This window comes from Harpia harpyja, chromosome 5 (assembly GCF_026419915.1).
Source record: "Harpia harpyja isolate bHarHar1 chromosome 5, bHarHar1 primary haplotype, whole genome shotgun sequence".
Classification (NCBI taxonomy): domain Eukaryota; kingdom Metazoa; phylum Chordata; class Aves; order Accipitriformes; family Accipitridae; genus Harpia; species Harpia harpyja.
The window spans coordinates 49,455,602-49,475,731 of NC_068944.1; the positions used below are offsets into that span (position 1 = coordinate 49,455,602).

The 20,130-nt window shown below is 38.7% G+C and overlaps 2 protein-coding genes across 3 annotated transcripts in view; one reads left to right on the forward strand and one right to left on the reverse strand.

Annotated features, from left to right (window-relative positions):
* Positions 1 to 7,151: 7,151 nt before the first annotated feature.
* On the reverse strand, positions 7,152 to 13,644 carry SLC7A13 (solute carrier family 7 member 13). The gene is made up of 4 exons (XM_052788459.1): positions 12,921 to 13,644; positions 10,227 to 10,358; positions 8,175 to 8,539; positions 7,152 to 7,425 (listed from the first exon to the last, which is right to left on the reverse strand). The coding sequence occupies exons 1-4, from the start codon at positions 13,642 to 13,644 to the stop codon at positions 7,180 to 7,182; spliced, it is 1,467 nt and encodes a 488-aa protein (XP_052644419.1). The 3' UTR covers positions 7,152 to 7,179.
* A 5,160-nt stretch (positions 13,645 to 18,804) lies between these two features.
* The window catches only part of LRRCC1 (leucine rich repeat and coiled-coil centrosomal protein 1), a 30,319-nt gene continuing 28,993 nt past the window's right edge, over positions 18,805 to 20,130 (forward strand). For both annotated transcript variants that reach the window (XM_052786720.1, XM_052786721.1), the window contains exons 1-3: positions 18,805 to 18,945; positions 19,110 to 19,315; positions 19,651 to 19,716. In XM_052786720.1, the coding sequence (XP_052642680.1) occupies positions 18,887 to 18,945; positions 19,110 to 19,315; positions 19,651 to 19,716 (331 nt within the window). In that variant the 5' untranslated portion in view covers positions 18,805 to 18,886. The remainder of the gene's footprint in view (positions 18,946 to 19,109; positions 19,316 to 19,650; positions 19,717 to 20,130) is intronic.

Genomic DNA, 20,130 nt, shown 5'->3' on the forward strand with positions numbered 1-20,130 from the left:
TATGCAGTCCAAGTAAAAATTCCTCTGTTTCACCCCACAAGAACTCTACATTACATCATTTGTGTGACTGCTTTTCGGATACTAACCCCAGTTTTAGTGTCCTCAGAGGATTCTGATTGAGCTAACTTAAGAGAAAATTAAGAAAGAATCACTTAATCAATCTCACTAAATAAACTGAAAAAAACCCACCTAATTTTAGTGAATATTTCCCACTGTGAACAGGGAAAGTTCTGTAATGACTCAGTCAGTCTAACAAAAATCTATACAATGAACAGAAATTCACTAACAACAAACAAAGAAACAGCTAAAACCAAACTCGAAAGTCAAAGGAGACAAATTCAGAAGGGAAATACTTTTAGCAATGCATTTTTTACACATCAGGACAATTACTCAGGCTTGAGTATTAGTGTAAACAAAAACTTACTCAACCAGCAAGTGTAAGGTAACAGGCAGTAAACTTGCATGGCAATGAACACAGAGAGGAGATGCCATTTCTGACAGCAAATTTAAAAACTTCTTATGCTAGAGACAAAGCTGAAGACCACAATCCAGTGTCCTGCATGTTTTCACGTTTGGGTTACTTTTTGAGTATTTCACATGCGCTGGCCGCACCAGTTCTGCCAAGCTAGTCCAACCACTGTCTGCAACGAGGATAAACTGCAGATCAGAAAGGCATCTTTTACAAAGACTGAAATACATTATGATCAAACTCAACTGACACATTTTGGCAGATGTGTTTATCCTCAGCAGCTTTTGAAAGTAAATTCAAAATGATGCCATAACCTTTTTGGCTTAGAATGAGCTCAAGACCACAAAGTGAAATGATTAGACAATTTTGGAAAAAAAATAGAGCTGTCAAAATGTGCTGCATAAGAGAAACTTTTAAACATTCCTAAGAACGGCTTTGACAGAGTTTTCTGCTGGAAAGTATGTCAAAGGCTGCAACTTACTTGTTGCAAAAAGGGATTAAGAAACAATGAGAGAACTAAAAGTTATTCTCATGTTTCCTGAATATATTCTTATTTTTAACAAGTTCTGAATGAACAGATTGAGCCTAGCAAAATAATTTATATATGTACTTCAGATTTAGTCTGAATTGCTTCAACATTCAGGTCCAGGATCTTGCTGTATCTTTACCTGGTAAATTAAAAAGACGATTAGTAATATTTTGCTCTGCATCAAGTCAAACAATTTCCATTTGGCTAAGCTAAAATATCCAAGTTACAGCTATCACTCATGGTTGGTTTTGCGTCATAACTGTCTGCTGTTAGAAAGGATTCAGGGAGAAATCACAGCCACTTCTCCCATTGTGGAGAGAGAACTGAAACCAGGTCTTCAGAGGAGGTCTAAGCATCACTGCCAATGCGCCACAGAGAAGCAGGACCTCACTGAAGCTCAGTTCAGTCAACCTTTCACAACAACTGTGGACCACTTCTCATAGTCACCGGCAACAAAACCGATCTAATAGTGTGCTACCACCAGAAAGGGGGCAGTGGTTTTGGCTATTACACATATGACAATAACTTTTGCAGAGCACATAGTTTGCTTCTGCCCAGCTGATCACAGAATCGTGATATTTTCAGGCTCTGTGCTCTGTCTTCTTAATTTTGTTTTGCCATTTTCCATTTTAGTCCTGTATAAGCTTTTTCAGCAATAGCTCCATTTTTACAGACCATTGGCAGGCACATGAAAGAGGGTAAAATCAAGGTCTGATCTCTGTGGGGCTGCTTTGGAGACTCCTTTTCACAGGTTAAACTGAGATCTCATTTGCCAGTTTCTAAAGCATTTAATGTGTGTCATGTTGATTTTGTCATCTTCGGGATATTTCATAAGACTTTTCTCATCTCATTTCAAGTAAAGAAGTTTGAGTATTATTATGCATCAACATTATTATCCTTTAATCAACCAAAATTACAGAAAATATAATGTGAAGCTGGTTTGATAGGATTGTTTTCCATAAGCACAAATGAACTGGAATTAATTATGCTACTCTCTTTTAACTCTTTATTAATTCAGTTTTGTATTAGCTGTTCCACTATTTTTCCAAGGATTTATGTCACACTGACAAGCCTACAATTATTTGGGTCACCTCTTTTATTCTCTTTAAATATTGGCATGTTAACTTTCTTTTGCTCTCCCCAAACTTCCCCTGTGTTGCAAGAGTTATTGAAAATCAACATTCATAATATCAAGCTCCTCAATGGTGCCTTTAAACCTGTCAGATACAGCTTATCCAAAACTGCTAATTGAAAAATGTTTAATTTCCTGTTCCAAACCAGAATAGAAACAGCTTCAAAGTTCCTGAAGCACATACAGCTCTTCCCCCTCCAAATCAAGCCAGTAAGAACTGGGAATGCTCAGGGTCCCCCATCACTTGGAATAAGTCATAGAGGGTAATGACAAGAATAATTTCTGACTGCAATCCAGAAGAGAAGGTGACAAGCAAGGTGACAAGCTTGCTTGTCAATACTCTTTGACCCGTAAGTTGTTAAAACACAATTGTTTCTGTTTTAGGAGATGTGGGGAACCTTAGCAATGCCCACAGTGCACATATCAAACCTAAGATGAGAAGTCAGAACGCCTGAGTCCCTCCATGCCTAACAGCTATAGGCAGCTCCTCACATATCCTCCCCTGTGTAAACCAGAGGTTCCAAACAAAAATCACCACATCAAAGCACAAACAAAAATGTACAACTGTTTATTATTAGTCAATTATCTTTTTATTGGAATCACAGTTAACAATAAGTATGAAAAAAGAAGTAAATCAATTAATTGCTGATTTTTTTAATTTCTTCTGTACAATTGCTGGTTTCTGCCGAGTGAGAAAATTTCACTTTTGCAGAGTGAAATTTTTTTGTAAAGCAGTTAGCACACATGGAGTTACCATGATCTATAACTACAAGTAATTTTTAAAGTAAGACTGATTATTTTTTTTTTTCATGTTGTATTTTTATGGAGATAATGGCAAAAAAAAAGTAATGCACACATACATACAAATATTGTGTTAGGAACCCAGAAAAACAGCTAGGGACGTTAACATGCCAAACTGCGCCAGTACAGTATCGAAAAACAAGTATCCACATTTTAAGTTTATTTGTTGTAAGGTTGAACTTCTGCAATATGCAAGTATGCATGAGCTTAAAAGAACTATGAAGTCAAAGGTAAAAACATAAATTAAGAATTTAAATAAATGTCTGATATAGTCTAGTACTAAAACAGTCACACTTCTATATAGCATCTTCTGAGATATGTTCAAGTAGGAAAGCAGCTGAGACCAACTAGTGTCACTGAAAACAAGCTATAATGTTAAAATATGGAATTGCTCTTGGCCAGAGTAGCTAATACGAATTATAAATTTGAATTCTGTTCCTTTATGCTTAGTGCCAGGAAATGTGGAATGATCCAGCAACAATAAGAAATCTATACAAATTGAATACTGTATTTGCTTCTTTGTGATTTAGCATTCTAAAACACTCAGGCAAAAGAAAGGCTGCATTAAGAGAACGTCAAGTGACTCATATTCAGAAGATAGGCAATACCATATCCGAGATTGCTTTTATAATGTTAATTCAGCTCAGCTGTGTGAGTCCCTTTCCAAACAGTGGGTCACTTAATGAGAGCATTCTTTCTCAGAAGACCTCTTTCTCACTCAGATCTGGGAATACGTCAACAGCGTGTGTTGAAGAAGACGCTAAATGTGAGGTAGCCAATCCCTCATTTGCTGTAGAAATGGAATTTGATGTAGTGAATGAGGTGGCACTTGCAGAAGGGTTGCTGGATTAAGGAATTTGAATATTGCCCAGAAGAATTCAAACTTCTCTTTCCCTATAAAATTCCAAGGTCATACTGGAATCATTTAAACCAACATTTTTTAAAATTTTCATTAATTCTCTTTTCCTCATTATCTAAATCCCATCTTAAATCCTCATGGCTTGATTTGGTGGAATTTTAAACTCTCATACTTGTAATTTAACATTTCATAGACTATAGGTCTTAAAGGAATTGCAGCTACCCACAGTTAGTCAGAAGTTGAGTTACAGGATACCTGCTATTCATGTAAACCAAAATGACTGTAATGATTTGTACTTCTTTGGTTTTTACTATTCTTGGAACTTAATTCCAGGAGACTATAGGCACTCTGAACTTATTAATTACTATGAAAAATCAGGTCCAAGGTACCTCAGCTTAGGCATCCAAACTTAGTGAACAATTTTGGCCATACTTCTTTTGTTTCCATCTAAGAGATGCGGAAGAACTGAAATCTGCATATAGTGGCTGCATATCCATACAAGGTGTATGTTCACCAGTTCTCCAGCTCTTTGCCCTGCTTCCTAAGTTAAAGAAACATCCATAGTTGGACCTGAATCTCCATCAATGGTTCTCCATTGAGGTGCTTGATCTGAATTGAAGGATCTCAGGGAACAACACAAAATACATTTGTTGTGTAACCTACACATCAGCTTAATTCACTTTCCACAAAGCAAAGATGATACCGATTCAGGTCATGAGAGTAAAGACAAATTAATGGTTGTTTGTGAAGTGCTCAGATGCTGACGTGAGGAACACCATAGAAAAGTCTGTAAGAAATTAATAATGTCTATCAAAAACAGCATCTGAGCAGAGAGTGATAAAAAAAGTGCAAGGTCACACGCTGAAACTGGAAGAAAATAGTGAATTATCTGGGCACCATCCATTCTATCCAATAAATGAGGTAAGGGTACATTGAAAGAATAGTTTATGATCTGATAATCAAGGGCCATTGTATGGTGCCTTCACAAAGGGAGCAGGTTAAGTTTGCATGGGCAGTTTTAATTCTGACCTCTTCTAACTGTTCTTGTCTTTGCTGATCCTTTGGCAATAACCATTGAAACTGTGCGGTATGTGCGTGCCTGTTTATGTGCCACTTCCTAGATTTTTGTTAAAAGAAAAACTATCTACTTTGTATTACAAAAAGATACACAGATGCAATTTATTTCATATTACATTTCATTGGGACTTTTGAGTTCCCTAATTTGTTGAAACTGCTAAACCTCTAAATTCAAAGTTTGTATGATTAACAGATACATGCTCCAATTACCCAAACATACCCTGACATATGTCTTCACTAGGTACCCAACTCCTTGTGGAATAAACAAGCTCAAGTAGATCTACTAACAAGAAATTACATAGAAATTACACATCCAGTTGAGCAACATCCCCCCAATGTCTGCTTTTTCTAACCGTGTGGTCTACAACACAGTATTATTGTCCCATACGCTTTTTTTTTCTTATGACTTCCATTTTTATTTACATATTAAAACATGGGTTTAAATAAGTGACACAAGGTCAGTTGAAAATCTATGGCACTGCCAGGCACCATACCTGCATTTACAAATCCCTGGTTGGTGCTTTAGTCTCAGTAAAAGCCTTCCTTCCTTTTAATACTCACGCGAATTCAGTTCTTAAAATATTACTCCTATAACATTTTGTTGAGTCTTGTGATTTTTTAAATTTATATAGCAAGAGAAATGTTTTTGTGATAGCACTATTGAGTGAAATTAAACATTGATTCCTGCCTTGCTTTCAGCAGGATCCAGTCTCCAGCTCAGCTGTATTCACTTCACTCCTCGCTTGCATGGACAGCATTTTAAGAGGTCTAATTTTTACTTCAAATTTTCATTCCATGTACATCACCAGCTGTCAGAAAAGCCACTTTCTTTATGTACTTGTTTTCATTTGAGGGCTTGTTCCAGTGCAAAGTCAAATCCTCCTAAACCTTCAATTGGTTCCCAGCACTGTCGGTGGGTACCCTATACTTTGGGTAGCTATGTATAAAGTATCTATCATTCTGACCTCTAAATTTTTGATACATCAGAGAATTGAATCTTCTAGCAAGAATTTTTTTCATTCTACTGTACGTGTTATAATACAATGCTCTGTAAAACTATTTCTCTCCCCAATACAACATCCAGCAACCCAGAATATCACGGTGTAAGAGATGTTAGTCTGGAGCCATCTCCTGGTTGTGTTGCCAAGCTTTAATAGATTTGAAAAACCACTTTACACAAGTAATTTGGCTGTAATTATAAAAATAACACCATATATTAATAGATTAATCATTTAATTATGTGATGTTTCTTGTGTACTGGTTCTTTGTTTTTAAGTTTAAATACTCAGTAAACTTAATATGGCCCAATTAGCAAAATAAAGAATTTATTTATCTTGCTTTCACAAACAAAATAAAAATGGAGGAGAGGGGGCCTAAAAAAGCCCTTATTTCTCAATAACACGGAAAAGAAACCAGGGAATAAGGTAATATTAATGCTAAGATGTCAACAATTGAGTAAAATAATCCACACATCTTTAGTTTTATTGCCATGACAAAGAGGACAAACAATTCTTATTGCCTTATTTGATGTTTTGTAAGATTTCACCCTGAATTGGTATGTGTTGTTCTAAAGTAGCTAAGATGCACCATGTACGGTTCTCTTGGGATTAAGAAAGGTCTCAGTCAATTTTATGATGTTCTTCAAAGGTTTTTATTAAAAATAAATTCAGACAAAAAAGGTAGCAGATGAACAGAAGTATAAAGCCTTCAAAACCAGAAGTTCTAATAAACCAGCTACTATGAATTAAAAATAATTCAGACAATTTAGTTTGGAGACCAAAAGTATACTTACATAATAATGCTATTAAGTATGTATTTACTCATTTATTATATTATAATATTGATAATTATTTGTGCTGTAATTTAGTCTTATTTCTATTATTGCAAAAATATATGCAACTTTTAACTGTGTCTTCAGGAGCAAGAGAGAGTGTTTTACAGATTCTACCAGATTAAGAGAGATTCTTTGCACCTATTAAAAAAGTATACATATACATCTACATATATGTATGTATACACACAGACACACAAAAATACATACATATTAACTCATTATGCTAATGTCTATACATACATATGCATATATGTATCTATACACGCATGTATATATATAAATGCATATATGTATATATATGTATATATGTATGCAATACATGTATATTCATCTATATATGTATATACATATACACATATGCATGCACATGCATACACGCCTATATATCACACCTAACATCTAAATTGTATCTTCTACAATCTTGGTTAAACAAAATCCTCTGTTGGCTGTTAGTTGTACTGGGATTAAACATTTGCCATTATTCACATTTGCCCTCAGCAGATCCATCAGCAGGACAGACTTCCAGCAGGAGCTGTAAGTGGCAAGTAATTTTATCAAGAAATGCAAAATGCAATTTAAAATGTATAAAAGGCAGATAAACAATAAGACTTCCCAGCATAAACAGGAAAGCATAAACATATTGCAAGTTTGGAGACCATACTATGGGAGCTAAAACTAAGAAGAAAGACACTGCCACCATCACAAATGGAACTGGTAGAAACACCTGCAAGAGAAAGAAAAAAACTGGTTTAGGAAATAAATTGACCAACTGTGATTTTATGCCTCATTCGTAAGAGTAATAACGTGTTCTTTGCCACACTAGAGTACCATTTCTCATGCTGCTGCAATCTCACCCAGGATGAGATTCATCTGACCTCAAATTACCTACAAGATAGGCATCTTTTCTAAAATACTTGTTCAGGCTAGCATCAAGGGGGAGAGACAGGCAGTACCTGAAAAGCATTTGTCCACATATGATATTATGGGCTCCTAAAAGAAACTCAGGGTTGGGTGCCTAGAAGAAGCCTTCACAGTAAGCATATGCTTCTAACCCAGCTTTCTGACAGCTAGATTGAGAGGAAATTAAACCTATCCTTAATGTGTGTGGTTGTGTCAGGAAAGATGACAGCAGATCAAGGTTTAATTAACTGTGAATTGCCAGCCCGGATCCCACACTGTTCTGGTTACTGCTCCACACTAGTATGGTTTCACATTGTTTGCACATCTCCCCCATTCTGCATATATTCACCTCTTGTTTTCAAGTGCAAGCTCTCTGGGGCAGAGACCATCTGTTTGTTTCTTTTCCTTCTACAGTGAAGCAAAGTTTTTGAATAAGGCTCTAAACATGGTGATTATTATTTGTATTTTTGTGCTGACTATCCACTTTTGACTTGCACTTTTTCTGTAACTTTTGCATGCTACCCACAACTCAAAAAAAAATGGAAAAATATTTTGTAACTTATTTCCATTTACTTTGTATGGTCGATGTAGATGAGGTTCCCGGTATCGAAGTACAATCAGGCTTGCACAAGTCAATCCAATCATAAGCCAGGCAGAAAATCCAAAGTAATTTGTTAACGTAATAAGGTCAGAGGGGATGATAAAAATGGATGCAATGGTGGTTGAAAAAATCATGGCTGGTGCTGGAGTACAGGAGTGGACGTTAAGCATGGATATTAAAACAGGTAAATGTCCTGACTGACTTCCAGCATAGCTTAATCGACCTAGTGTGAACATGCTGCTGTTGAGGGCACCAAATATTGAGACAGCAACAGAGAGAGGAATGATCCAGGCAACAGAGGGGATCACTCGATCAGCCCAAGTGACTGCCACAGCAACTGTAAGAAAGCAAAGCATTAGTGTAGTGTAGGTACCATGTCCTGAATTACTGACAGACTCAACAGAAATGAAACTTAAAATACAAGAAACACCTACTATTTACCAGCAATGCCTGGGTTTTTGTTACAGTAGTCAAACATGACTAATCTAATCTTAAGGGTATTTAATTCAGGAGCTAAAAATTTCCAGGGGGGGATGACAGCAAGAAGGAGTGCTGCCTGCCAGAGCAAGCCGGGTAAACCTGCTGGGGCCAATACCACGGTAATGGACTGCCTAGCGGGAGCAAGCTGCATCTCACCACCATGAATCACAAACATACACGCATGGGCAAGGCCATGCGGGGAAAGAAAATGAACGCATTGGTCCCCGGTGTGACCACAGTAGTGACATGATCTACTGTTATGAGGAAACTGCCAACATGAGTGCATGTACATGCGGAGACGGGTCAGCGAGCGTGTTATTAATGAGGTTTTGCTTTGGGTGGAACTGGGAAATGTGAAAGATTATTTCTGAACAAGAGATATTCAACATTGCTTGGAAATTATCTATAGCCCATATCGTAGCGAGGACTAATATTTAGTGGGTCTATAACCAACTGCCATGAGGAATACAGGTCTTGCAGTGACCTGCACAGCATAGGAAGTTATTAGAGATGGGGACCCCCCCCCCCCCCAAAAAAAAAAGTAGTGAAAGAACAAGAACTACAGCAATGCAATGTTTGAAACAAGAGCTATAATTTTAAGGCTATCTCCTCAGCTGACATAGATAAGCACAGCTTCCCTGGTACATTTGGAGCTGGTCATGCCAGCTGGGCAGCTGCTATTCACAAATACTCTGGTATTCTCTGCCTTTCATTGTAGGATGGGTCTGCAAATGTATGTATGCATCTCTCCCAGCAGACAGCCTGACAATGGCTGAGCGCTAATACAAGGTGCTGAGTGATAGTACACTGCTCCCATTTATGTTATTGAGCTGTTTTCACAGGAAAAAAAATAATTGATCTATCCAAATGAGGTATGTTTTTTGCCACTCCTGGAGTCAAGGTCTGACAGCTCAGTCTCATTACAGTGGTATTTAAAAGGTGCTGTTTGGACAATCAGGGAGAAATACAGCTCCTCTTGGACCTTTCCATGGATAGCTTATTGGTACAGGATTTGAGAGAAGCTTCACATACTTTGGACTTTTGTATAGGCTCTTCTAAGGAATCACCATATTTATCATGAATAACCCATACAAATGGGCTACATTTTTGTGTCCATGGTCTTTTCTATATTACTTATCACAGTAGACTTGTCCACCTCCTAAACAGTAATGGCTTTAGCCTGAGACACCATGAGGTAGGTAAGGAAGGAGGAGAGAGGATTAAAACTACAGGAAAACAAAGGCCTTCTCTATACTCAAGAGAGACCTGATCTTCACCTGATTTTCCAGGTTTTAATACACTTCTGATTTCTTTTTAGACAGTGCAGGTGTAAGCCAACATTTTCAACACCTAGTAACATCTGTCTGCATTCAGTCCAACTTGTGCAATCCAGTAATATTAAACAAGAATTCTCTGTTAAAACTTAGAATGAAACCCAAACTTCCTGACTGTGAAGTTAGATGAGCAGAAGTAATCCAGTAAATTGACATCAGATGGGTATGCTAATGGACCACACCTTTTTATTAAAAAATTCAAATCCATACCTGAAGAGACAATTTCCTTAGGTGTGAGGACAGTCAGATACGAGATGTTCACCAGTAAATAAAAAACAATTACTGCAGGAACAGCAGTCATCACAGTTAAGGGGATATTTCTGCTAGGGTTTTTCATCTCTTCTGAAAAATACAATTTAAAAAGACTAATAAAGCAAGCAGTGTAGCTTCTGCAAGTGTGTTTCAGTAGTGAATCTGCACAGAGCTTGCCAAGACTGATACCAAAGTCCTGCCCCAACCCCTAATCATGGCTGTTAAGCTATGCTGGTTGTGAGGTCCTACAGTGGTTCTCAAACAGTTTATTATCAAAGAAGCCTAATCAATTTTTGTTTTTTTTTTTATTATCCCTATTTAGAATCTATTTTTTCAACTATCTTGGAAGTAGGGATGGATGGAGGTCTGATAGACTGATAAAAAAATGACAAAAGGACTGCTAACTTTGATTTGATTAAACACAGATTTGACTTATATTAGAAAATTGATTTGGTAAGAAATATTCAAGTAGCCATACTTTCAAATCACTAGCTTAAACATGAGACTTTCAAGTCAGATTAGTTATTCTTACATCACCTCATGAGTCCTGACCTGAAACTTTCTGAGTGTATTTTCCTATTCCTGCACCAACCCTTTCTCTTTGCCCTTATATCGGGAAATACAGAAAAAGTAACAGGAGAGACTGAAGGTATTGTCAGAAGAGCAGTAATGCAGTGGCTTTAAAAGGGGGCCATTCTCAGCTAGATTCTGCTGTTGATTATCTTTTCGAGGGCAAAGCTGGTGGAGGAAAACTGTTTAGTGGTAAGCCTGCCATCTTAGCTTAAACCTACTCTTATCAAATAAGAAAAAACTCCAAATTTTGCAGCTGAACAACTGAGGTACTGGCACACATTCTTGACCATGTGTCCCAGCAAAGATGGGGCTGGCTTCCAGAACCCTAATAATTCATCCTCATCTCAGTCAAAAAGGGTCTTTTTTGTCTCTTTCACTCCTTCATCCCTCCCCTCTCGCTCCCTCTCCGCTCCTCACTTCCCTTCAGCATTTACAGAAGCCTTCCTGAGTATTGCCAACCAATAACTCACAAGGGTGAAGAAATGAAAAGTCAAATGTGCAGCTTACTTAAGCTCTTTTTAGGAGACAGAAATCTCTTTCCTCCCTCAAATATAATTTCTGTCTCCTGCCCAGAACTTCAGCTTTGAGCTTGCCCCAGCGCCGGCTGTAGTGCACAGAGCCAGAGGGACTGAATGAGCACAACAGCAGAATTCAGATACGGATTATCGGAGAATGTGGGATTTATTTCAAATGTAAGAAATACACTTGGTAATTTTGAGCCCAGAAGAGGACAATCACCAAAACTGCCAATTTAAATTTATCTTTCCATTTGTTTTGTGGTTTGTTACAGTCCTGCTGTCCAGCTGGCACCTGATGCTTTAGCTGAAGCTCACAGGAATTAAGTTATTGCTGAAGAATAGGGAATTCAGTTCAGAAGGGGACTATTGCATAGGTTGCATCTGTCTAAACAGCTGTGCTGCCCAGTGTATGGTATTTATTACTACTGCTAACTGATCAGAAAATAAATTAATATTTTACCAATAATTTTGTATTTTCTCAGGTTTACAAAGCTAAATGATTGCCTCTAAGGAAATCCTAAGATTTCAAAATTATACTTTGCTGATCTATATCACCTTTTTTATTGCAGCATATTGTTAACACTGGAATAGCTGGATTGAAATAATAACAGTCATTTTTTTAAACATTAACCCTATTTTCACACTGTTCTCACCATTGAACTTTGTGTTATGCATTTCACACATTCAGTTTATTTAATGTTTTACATGTGATAGAGGTCAGTGGATAAATAGGGTTAAAGATACAAAAGCAACATCCACTTGCTTACAACTTAATTCTATAAATCTGATGATACTATAAAACACTATTAATTTAACTTGTGACATGCATAACTAACATTATGAACATTATCTCTGCAGCTTTCATGAAAAACTGCTCTACTTATTACTGCCATGTGTGTCATCAGATACAGAATAGGATAAGTAAATGGATATTCAAAAAGGTTTTGAATGTTTAAAATTGAGCACAAGTTATATGAAAGGATTTATACCACCTTCTTTAGATTCTTCCTCACCTTCTGTGCAAAACTATTTTTCCAGGGAAGTGACTAGTGATCATCCTGTATATCCCATAAAATTACTGTATTTTAACACAATTCAAAATGAATTTGTCCATGTACAAACCAGCCACATAACCTCAGAGAAGGTACAGATATTTGAGTACAAATTAATCAATTATCTTTTTTATTTGGCCCTTACTGTGCACATAGTTTGGCACAGATATCCTAATCCTTTTCTAAAAATGCACTGACACTGACATTGAGAAAGACAAAATGCAACTTTTTAAGGTATGAAAAAATTTGTTTATGCATGAGATATTAAATTAACTATTTTGATTTCTCTTGTACTCCTCTGGAAATGTCAGCCTCATTCTGGAGATTGCACAAGAAGCAAGAAACTTCCCAGGGGAGGAACAACACCTCTTCTGCCAGCTCCAACAAACACAGTACTCACATAAAACGTGAGAGACCCTATGGTCTTGAAGGAGAGACAAATTCTACCAAGATGAGCTGACATACATAGGAACGGCGACTGCAGAACAAAATCTAAAGGAGTGAGATACCTGCCATATAATTGAGGGACCACCAGCCACCGTACGCGTACAGTCCTTGGAAGAAGGCTTCAGCAACCTGTGACACGTTGGGAATCTCTGAGCTGAACGCATCCTCAAACCTCGCCAGACTCTCCTTTCTCTTGCCAACAAGGAGAACTATGCCACCAATGGCGATTACAGACAAGGCCATCATCTTCAGCAGAGTGAAAACTGTCTGCACCCACGCAGCCATTTTGACGCTGCGGCCATTCAAAATCCCCAGGGACCAGAGAACGGCCAAGGCCAAGCATTTCTTCAGCACTTCTGGTGCAGTGCAAATGCCGTAGAAGGGCTGGGTGGCGTATTCGGCAAACAGCAAGGCTCGAGCAGCATTTGATGCTGGCTTGGTAAACGTTGACGTCCAGATAAACACGAAGGCAGGTAGGGATCCAAGGCCTCTTTTAATATGGCTGTATTCTCCTCCAGAGAAGGGCAGAGAGGTTCCCAGCTCCGCATAGCATAGGGAACCCATCAGAGAAACCAGCCCAGACGCAGTCCAGATAATTAGTGCGACGCCGATGTTGAGTAAGGAATGCTTTAACACCCCTGTGGGAGACACAAAGATCCCTGCCCCAACAATTGATCCTATAATAAAACTTACCCCATCAAAATAACCTATATTTCTTTTGAGTTGCATCTTGGCCTTTTCTTTTCTTTTTACATCTTTGGGATCATCGCTTTTTCCTTTCCCCATTTTTTTTCTTGTTTTTTCACAGCAGATTATATGACTTCGGAGGCTGGATTACATGTATTTCCCTTTCACTTTGTTGTTAGCAGACTGTCACTTGCTAGTGAAATGTTATGGGAAGCTTGGCTTAATCATTCAGAAAAGAGAGCATACTTTGGGTTTTGATGTCTTCTGTGTGAAGATGATTAACCAAATACTTCAAGAAACACTGGCAAATCATGTACATGTTGGTTTAATATGTACTTCAGAAATTATTTAGGTCTGGAGGTATTTTTAAAGAAAATGACATAACAAATAATGCACAGTAAATGCTCATTTCTCGGCTGATTTTCATCAACAGATTTCAATTTTTTTATGTATGTCTTCAGGGACAACTGCGAGAGGTGGGTAAATGTGACCTCTGCATCAGACCTAGGGAAAGGGGAAGAGTATGGCAGCATGAAGAAAGAAATCAGCCCTCCTTATGTCATTGAGAGTGGCATGGGCATTAGTTGAACAGCCTGGTACTATTCTTCCACCGTCAATACATAAAATGGACAGTGATAAGCAGCAATCACCAGTATGTTTTGCCAAATGCTCATCAGTCACCGGGTATACTGGAGTTTGTTCATACTTCGCTCATTAAACACTGCCCTAGAAAGAAAATTACCAGTTTATTCCCAGTTTTTCTTGAGCACTCATCATTATAGTAGTACCTAAGCACTTCCTAAGCAGGTATTAATCTTCAGACACTGCTGTGAGGGGAAGGGGCTGTATCACCATTGTCTGTCTGGGGGCTGTGGAACAGAAAGATGAAGGCTGAAAGTTCCCACCAGTTTGATGTGTGCCCTTTAAGGTGCAGCCACTGATTTTTCTACGTATTTAACAATCTGTGGTATATTATATGTTCAAAATATGGAAAAGGAGCTTCTCCTCAATCACATGTGGATATACCATTGCCATAGACTTTTGCCCAAAGAAAAATTTATTTATTCTTTTTAAGGGATGTAAAGAAAAATGGGCAGAAAGCTGGAAACTAACTAAAAAAGAAGCTCAGTATACACCTTAGGGGTTGTTAAGCACCCAAACTAGTTGCTGTAAAGTTCTTACTTTTTGGCAGTCAAATTGAGGACCCAGTTCTGTCCCAAAGGTCAAAGCTCAGTAACGCAGCAAACAAAACTCACGGCTTTTACAGGGCCCAACTTGGAAGACACAGTGGTTCAGATCAGTCCTGAACAGCAGGATTTTCACTCAAGTACAAAACAAATTTGTCTGAAAAATTTGGTTTATGTAATATGCTATCATGTAAAAGAGCTTTAGTTAAAATAGGCATGTGCACAGACTGTTAGGTTTTAATTTTTTCAATGACTCGGTTAAAGTGGGTTTCCATCACCACACAGAAACTATGCAGAATGGTCAGTGACAGAACCCACAGCTCCAGAGCAGCTTTTAACCATAAGATAATTCTTCCATCTTCTGCAAATCACTGCAGCGCTCACTATATACTTTCACCTTCAAAAAACACCAAGTCCTATGACTACAAAAATTTTAGTTCTACACCAAACACACCTCTATTTATAAAAATTAGCATGCATTTTAAATTGCATTTACTCACTTTATAAATTGCAATATGTATTTAAGTTCAAGTATGCATTTACCATGTACTACGAATGATTCATAGTAATTCAAATATTTATTCACCAGTATTCGTGAATTGGAAATTAAGTGTGACAAATGTTTTAAATTGTTAAAATATGTAGTTTCCTGTTTTATTTCAGTGCCTTTTCTGAGTCTCCTTTTCTGTGAATGCACACGTTTTTTGATATCCAGCAATCTTGCAACTCTTTATTTTGGCTGTTCAACCACGTACAGCTGGATTTGGATTATTATTTTAAAACAAATCAATATTACACTAAATGGCGGCTTAAAGTACAGATGCAATTGATTTTGTTTCACTGTTCACCCTAAAGTATGTTAATTTCCAGTATAACAAAGGCATTTCCAAAATCTCCCAAGCAGCAGATTAATAAGGGGTTTTTACTTCTGACAAAGCTGCCTGATTTCAGAAAACCCCACTGAGATTATTACTTTCTTGTGTGTGCTTTCTGCCTACCTCAGATAAATGTTTCTAGACTTTCAGTGAAATGCTTTGGAGATTTATGTAAAGTATGCTTTTCATTTTGGTGTGTTGTTGCCAGAGAAGGAGGAGGCAAGAGCAGAGATAATGACAACATTCCTACAAATCCAACAAAACCTGACATTCTGGAAACAGTACACTAACATGAGCATTACCGGGGCAGAACTCAGTAAAACACAGCTAGTTACACGACAGGTAGTTTTCAGCCAGACTGCTTTCTTTTTCAATATGTAAGGACAGAGTCTTCTGAGGCACATCATAAATATTCACTTCCCAGGTTTTCTGTAAGATGTCCAACTTCTCCCTCTGGCTGAGAGGATAAATTGCCACAGTCTACATGATTATCTCAAGGTCTCATATGTCAATGTCTCCTGCCTCACACCCAACTACATACTGACTACCTGGTCACATTCACTTTGATGACATTATCCATAGACTCAACCGCTGAATACAGGGCAAAGATAAATGATTAAAATAACCCAGACATGTTTGTAAGACAAGCCTAAGATTCCCCTGATATGTGGAGTAGACAGAAAGGTTATATCATCATCAAAATAAAATGCCAAAGTACTGTAATTTTTATAGTCAACAGGGAATGATGACATTTCTTTTGAGTGCCAACTACTGAGTTCTCTTTGACAGTAAAATGAGGTCAAGAGAGTGCTATATAACAGCTACGGTTGAAAGCTGAAACTTCAGCTGATCATTTCTAGTTCTCCTACCATTTAGGATTTTCCCTTTTAACTTCCTTTCAAAAATCTTTTACCCTTCAATGTCAAGTTTTTCATTATCAGCCATCTAATGCTTATCATGACTGACACTTTCAGTCACTGTAGTTTCTCTAGATTTAAGAGAGAAACCAATACAGAAAAGTAATAGAAGAATATTTTTGTGGCCTAAAATGTATATGTATTATCTTCTAATTGTAATTAACTGAATTTCAAAGTACTTGGATAAGGAGTCTTGATTTCAATCTTGTCAAGTTCTGACTGTACTCACTAGGTCTTTCCTATGATCCACTCATTGATTAGGTGGACTAGAAAGCAGCCCATCTGTCTAAACAAAGTCAGATTTTAAAACATTTATTTAGTTCCTTTTCAATTAACTACATAGTGTTTCAAGCATGGTATTGACTTTTCTCAGCATCATCCCAAATCCTTTAAGGGGAGAAGATGTAGCAAAAATTAGAGCCTAATTTGTCTTGCAAAGTTTCAATAAATACTCCTCTGTGTTGTCTCTGAAGAAGCTTCCTACTGCTGACATTCACCAAGGATAAAAAAGCAGAGGAACAAAGGAAAAACCTGAAGAGACCTTCCAGGAAAAAAACAGTCACAGTTAATCTTCCATGGCATACGTCAAGGGACATACTGTATTTAATATGACTGACAAATTTTATTTATAATCCTCCTTTTTTATCTCCTCTTCTTTAGCTCACCTTTTGTTGGGAATATGACATTTCAAAGTACTTTTCTTTGTCTTGCCTTCTGAAAGGAGCTCAACAGCTATTCAAGGATTTCCATAAGTCCCATTAGATAGAAGTCAGTTTACCATCTGCCACACCGGACCCCACGATGTATTCACAAACTTTTATTTAGCAAATGAGTCTGCACGTAGAGGCACGTGACAATCTACTGCCTTGGCAATGTTCTTTTTTTCCTGGTACCCTGCCAAACTTATTATCCATCTGCCTTTTACTAAAAGTCTTACAGATCTATTTGTTTCCTTGGCAGATACATCATTCTACTTTTGCTATTGATCAAGAAACAGACCCCACATAGTAGTCAGCTAATGGCAAATCAAAAAACATGGGGAAAGTCACTGTTTTGTGACATGCTACCATGTTTGCACTTGCATCCTATACAGCTGTTCATACTAGCCATAGAGTTCACTTCTCCTAAGTATTTCTCTTTGATAAAACATCAATGTAAGTGTGTTTGCATGAGCTGCTCTATACATTCTTTGTTGGGCTGTAATGTGTGAAGTCTGATTGATTTGTTGCAGTAACAGATAATCAGTGGCTGGCAAGCACGTCCAACAATAGCACCCATCTGTGTAAATGCAGACATTTAAAAGCTAAGTGTCTGGACTTTGTTAGGCTTCCCCTGTAGTAAATAGCAAAAGATAGGCTGAGACTCATCCAATCCCAGCAATGGCTGCATGAACTGCCCACTGGAAATGATTCTGCTTCTACTTTTAGATGGTTAGATGAATCTACCCTTCCTTATATCGGGACAGGCTTGCATTTTCCACACCAAATGCTCAGTGTTGCACTCTAAGCTTATACAGTGCTGCTGTAGTGCCCTGAAAAATAAAGCCATTCATGAAGAAATTGTCAATATGGTACTGTTAAAGGGGTACTACAATAGCACTGATATTAAATAGCATGTACAGTGCCCAGTCCAAGGAAGAAGTCTATTAGGACATCGAGTCCAGCCTCACTGAAACTGTTTAACCAAAATTCACCTTTAGCTACATTTCTCTTCCAAATCCTAGTTGTATTGTAACAGCCAGTGCCTTGTCACTAGTTATAGTCACATGGAGGCCCTCCCTGGCTGTGCAAGCAGGCCATGCTGAGCAAGATCCCCCAGTCGTGGCCAGCAGAAACCCCCCAGTAGCTCAACACAGACCTGGGATCTCCCTGCTCTTCAAAATCCGGTAGGAGCCCCAGATTTCACCAAACAGACCCTGAGCTGGCAGGCCCATGGGCAAGTACTGAACCAATGCTCGAAGCACTGCCAGGGCTTCCGTGCGTTAGATAATCCCTCTTCTACACAGTGACTCTGTGGCCCCTGCCGAGGCAAGGACAGGCCAGGCCAGGCCAGGCCTACCTGAGCCCGTGGCAAGCTCTGAGCCACGACTGGAGTAAACTCTTAATACTGCGTCGGCCCTAAAAAAAGTCCAGAGCCCCCAAACATCTCCCTAAGGAGAACGCAAACCGCCCTGCACGCCCTCTTCTGCGCGTGCGCCAGGCGAGGGAGGGGGGAGGGGGCGGGAATCAAAGGCGGGAGGCGCCGCTTTGCGGTGGGGTTGTCGTGAGGGCTTTGTGCCGCGGCCGTAAAGCACGGCGCGCCGCCGTTGGGAGGCGAGGGAAGTTTGAAGTGAAGTGGCGGTCCGTGTAGGTGAGGCGGCAGTATGGCGGGGGACCGCGCCATCCCCGGCGAGCTCAGCCTCATGGATAAGGGCGTTAAGAGGTGAGGAGCTTGCCGGAGGGGCAGGTGCCCCACTGCAGGCGGCGCGGGGAGCTGGGCCCTCGGGGCGAGGGGCGGCCGCGGCTGTGGTGGGCCGCGAGGGGGGGCGGGTAGAGCGGCCCGGGAATGAAGCTGCCCGGCTGATGGCAGGTGCCTTTCCTTCGCAGCTTGTTGGAGGTCTCGCTGAGCTCGGACCTGCACACGCTCAACGGGCACTGTAACCGCATCGCCAGAATCGAAGGGCTCGGCCACCTCTGGAATCTGCAGCATTTAGATCTGTCGTCAAACCAAATCCGCCGGATCGAGGGGCTGAGTTCCCTGGCTAATCTGCGCACCCTAAGCTTATCCTGTAACCTGATAACAAAAGTGGAGGGTCTGCAATCTTTGTTTCTGTCCGTTTAGCGACTCGTGAAGCTTTTCTAAGAGTTGTGTTAGAGCTTGCTTATAATTAAGGTTATATGAAGTTAGTATGAGCTACTAAGTGTATTATTATTTAAATTTTTGAAAGAGTATATAGTCTCTGTAAGCTTTATCATAGCAAAATGCCTTCATTTAGAAGGAAAACCTGATTTTTATATTATGATTATAGTTTATTGTCATAATTTGTAACTATAATTTTTAAAGGCTTATTCTGCAAGTTTTGATTTGATGAAAGTAGAGCATTCTTCTGCAAATCTTACTGTTTCTTTTTTTCCTCATTTTGTTCAGGACTGGAAAAACTCTTTAATTTAACTGTACTGAATTTGTCGTATAATCGCATACATGATCTCTCTGGTAAGTGACTTTGGCATGTGCGGTGGAATAAAAAGCATTTGCCTCACTTTTAATTTTGAAAAACTTGACCAAGTGTATTTTTAGAAGTTTCTAGTAGTTCAGCCAATTGGCTGAGTAATGCTACTAAAGGTGGTAATTGCTGCTACTCTCAGCTTTCAAGTTTCTAACATGAAGGGTTGTTCTGAACTGGAATTTATTCTCCTGTATTTGACAAGGCCAAGCTTGTTCACAAAGTAGCATAGTAAACATTTCAAACTTATTTCCAAAGTGAAAAATGCAATAGTCTCGGAAGATACTTCCAAAACATTCATATCTTTCCATTTTGTAGGACAAAAATGCAAATTTTGATGTGGTATGGAAGTTCTCTTCTAAATCAGTTTGTTGAAATGGTCAGTTGTTGCTTCTGACTAAGAT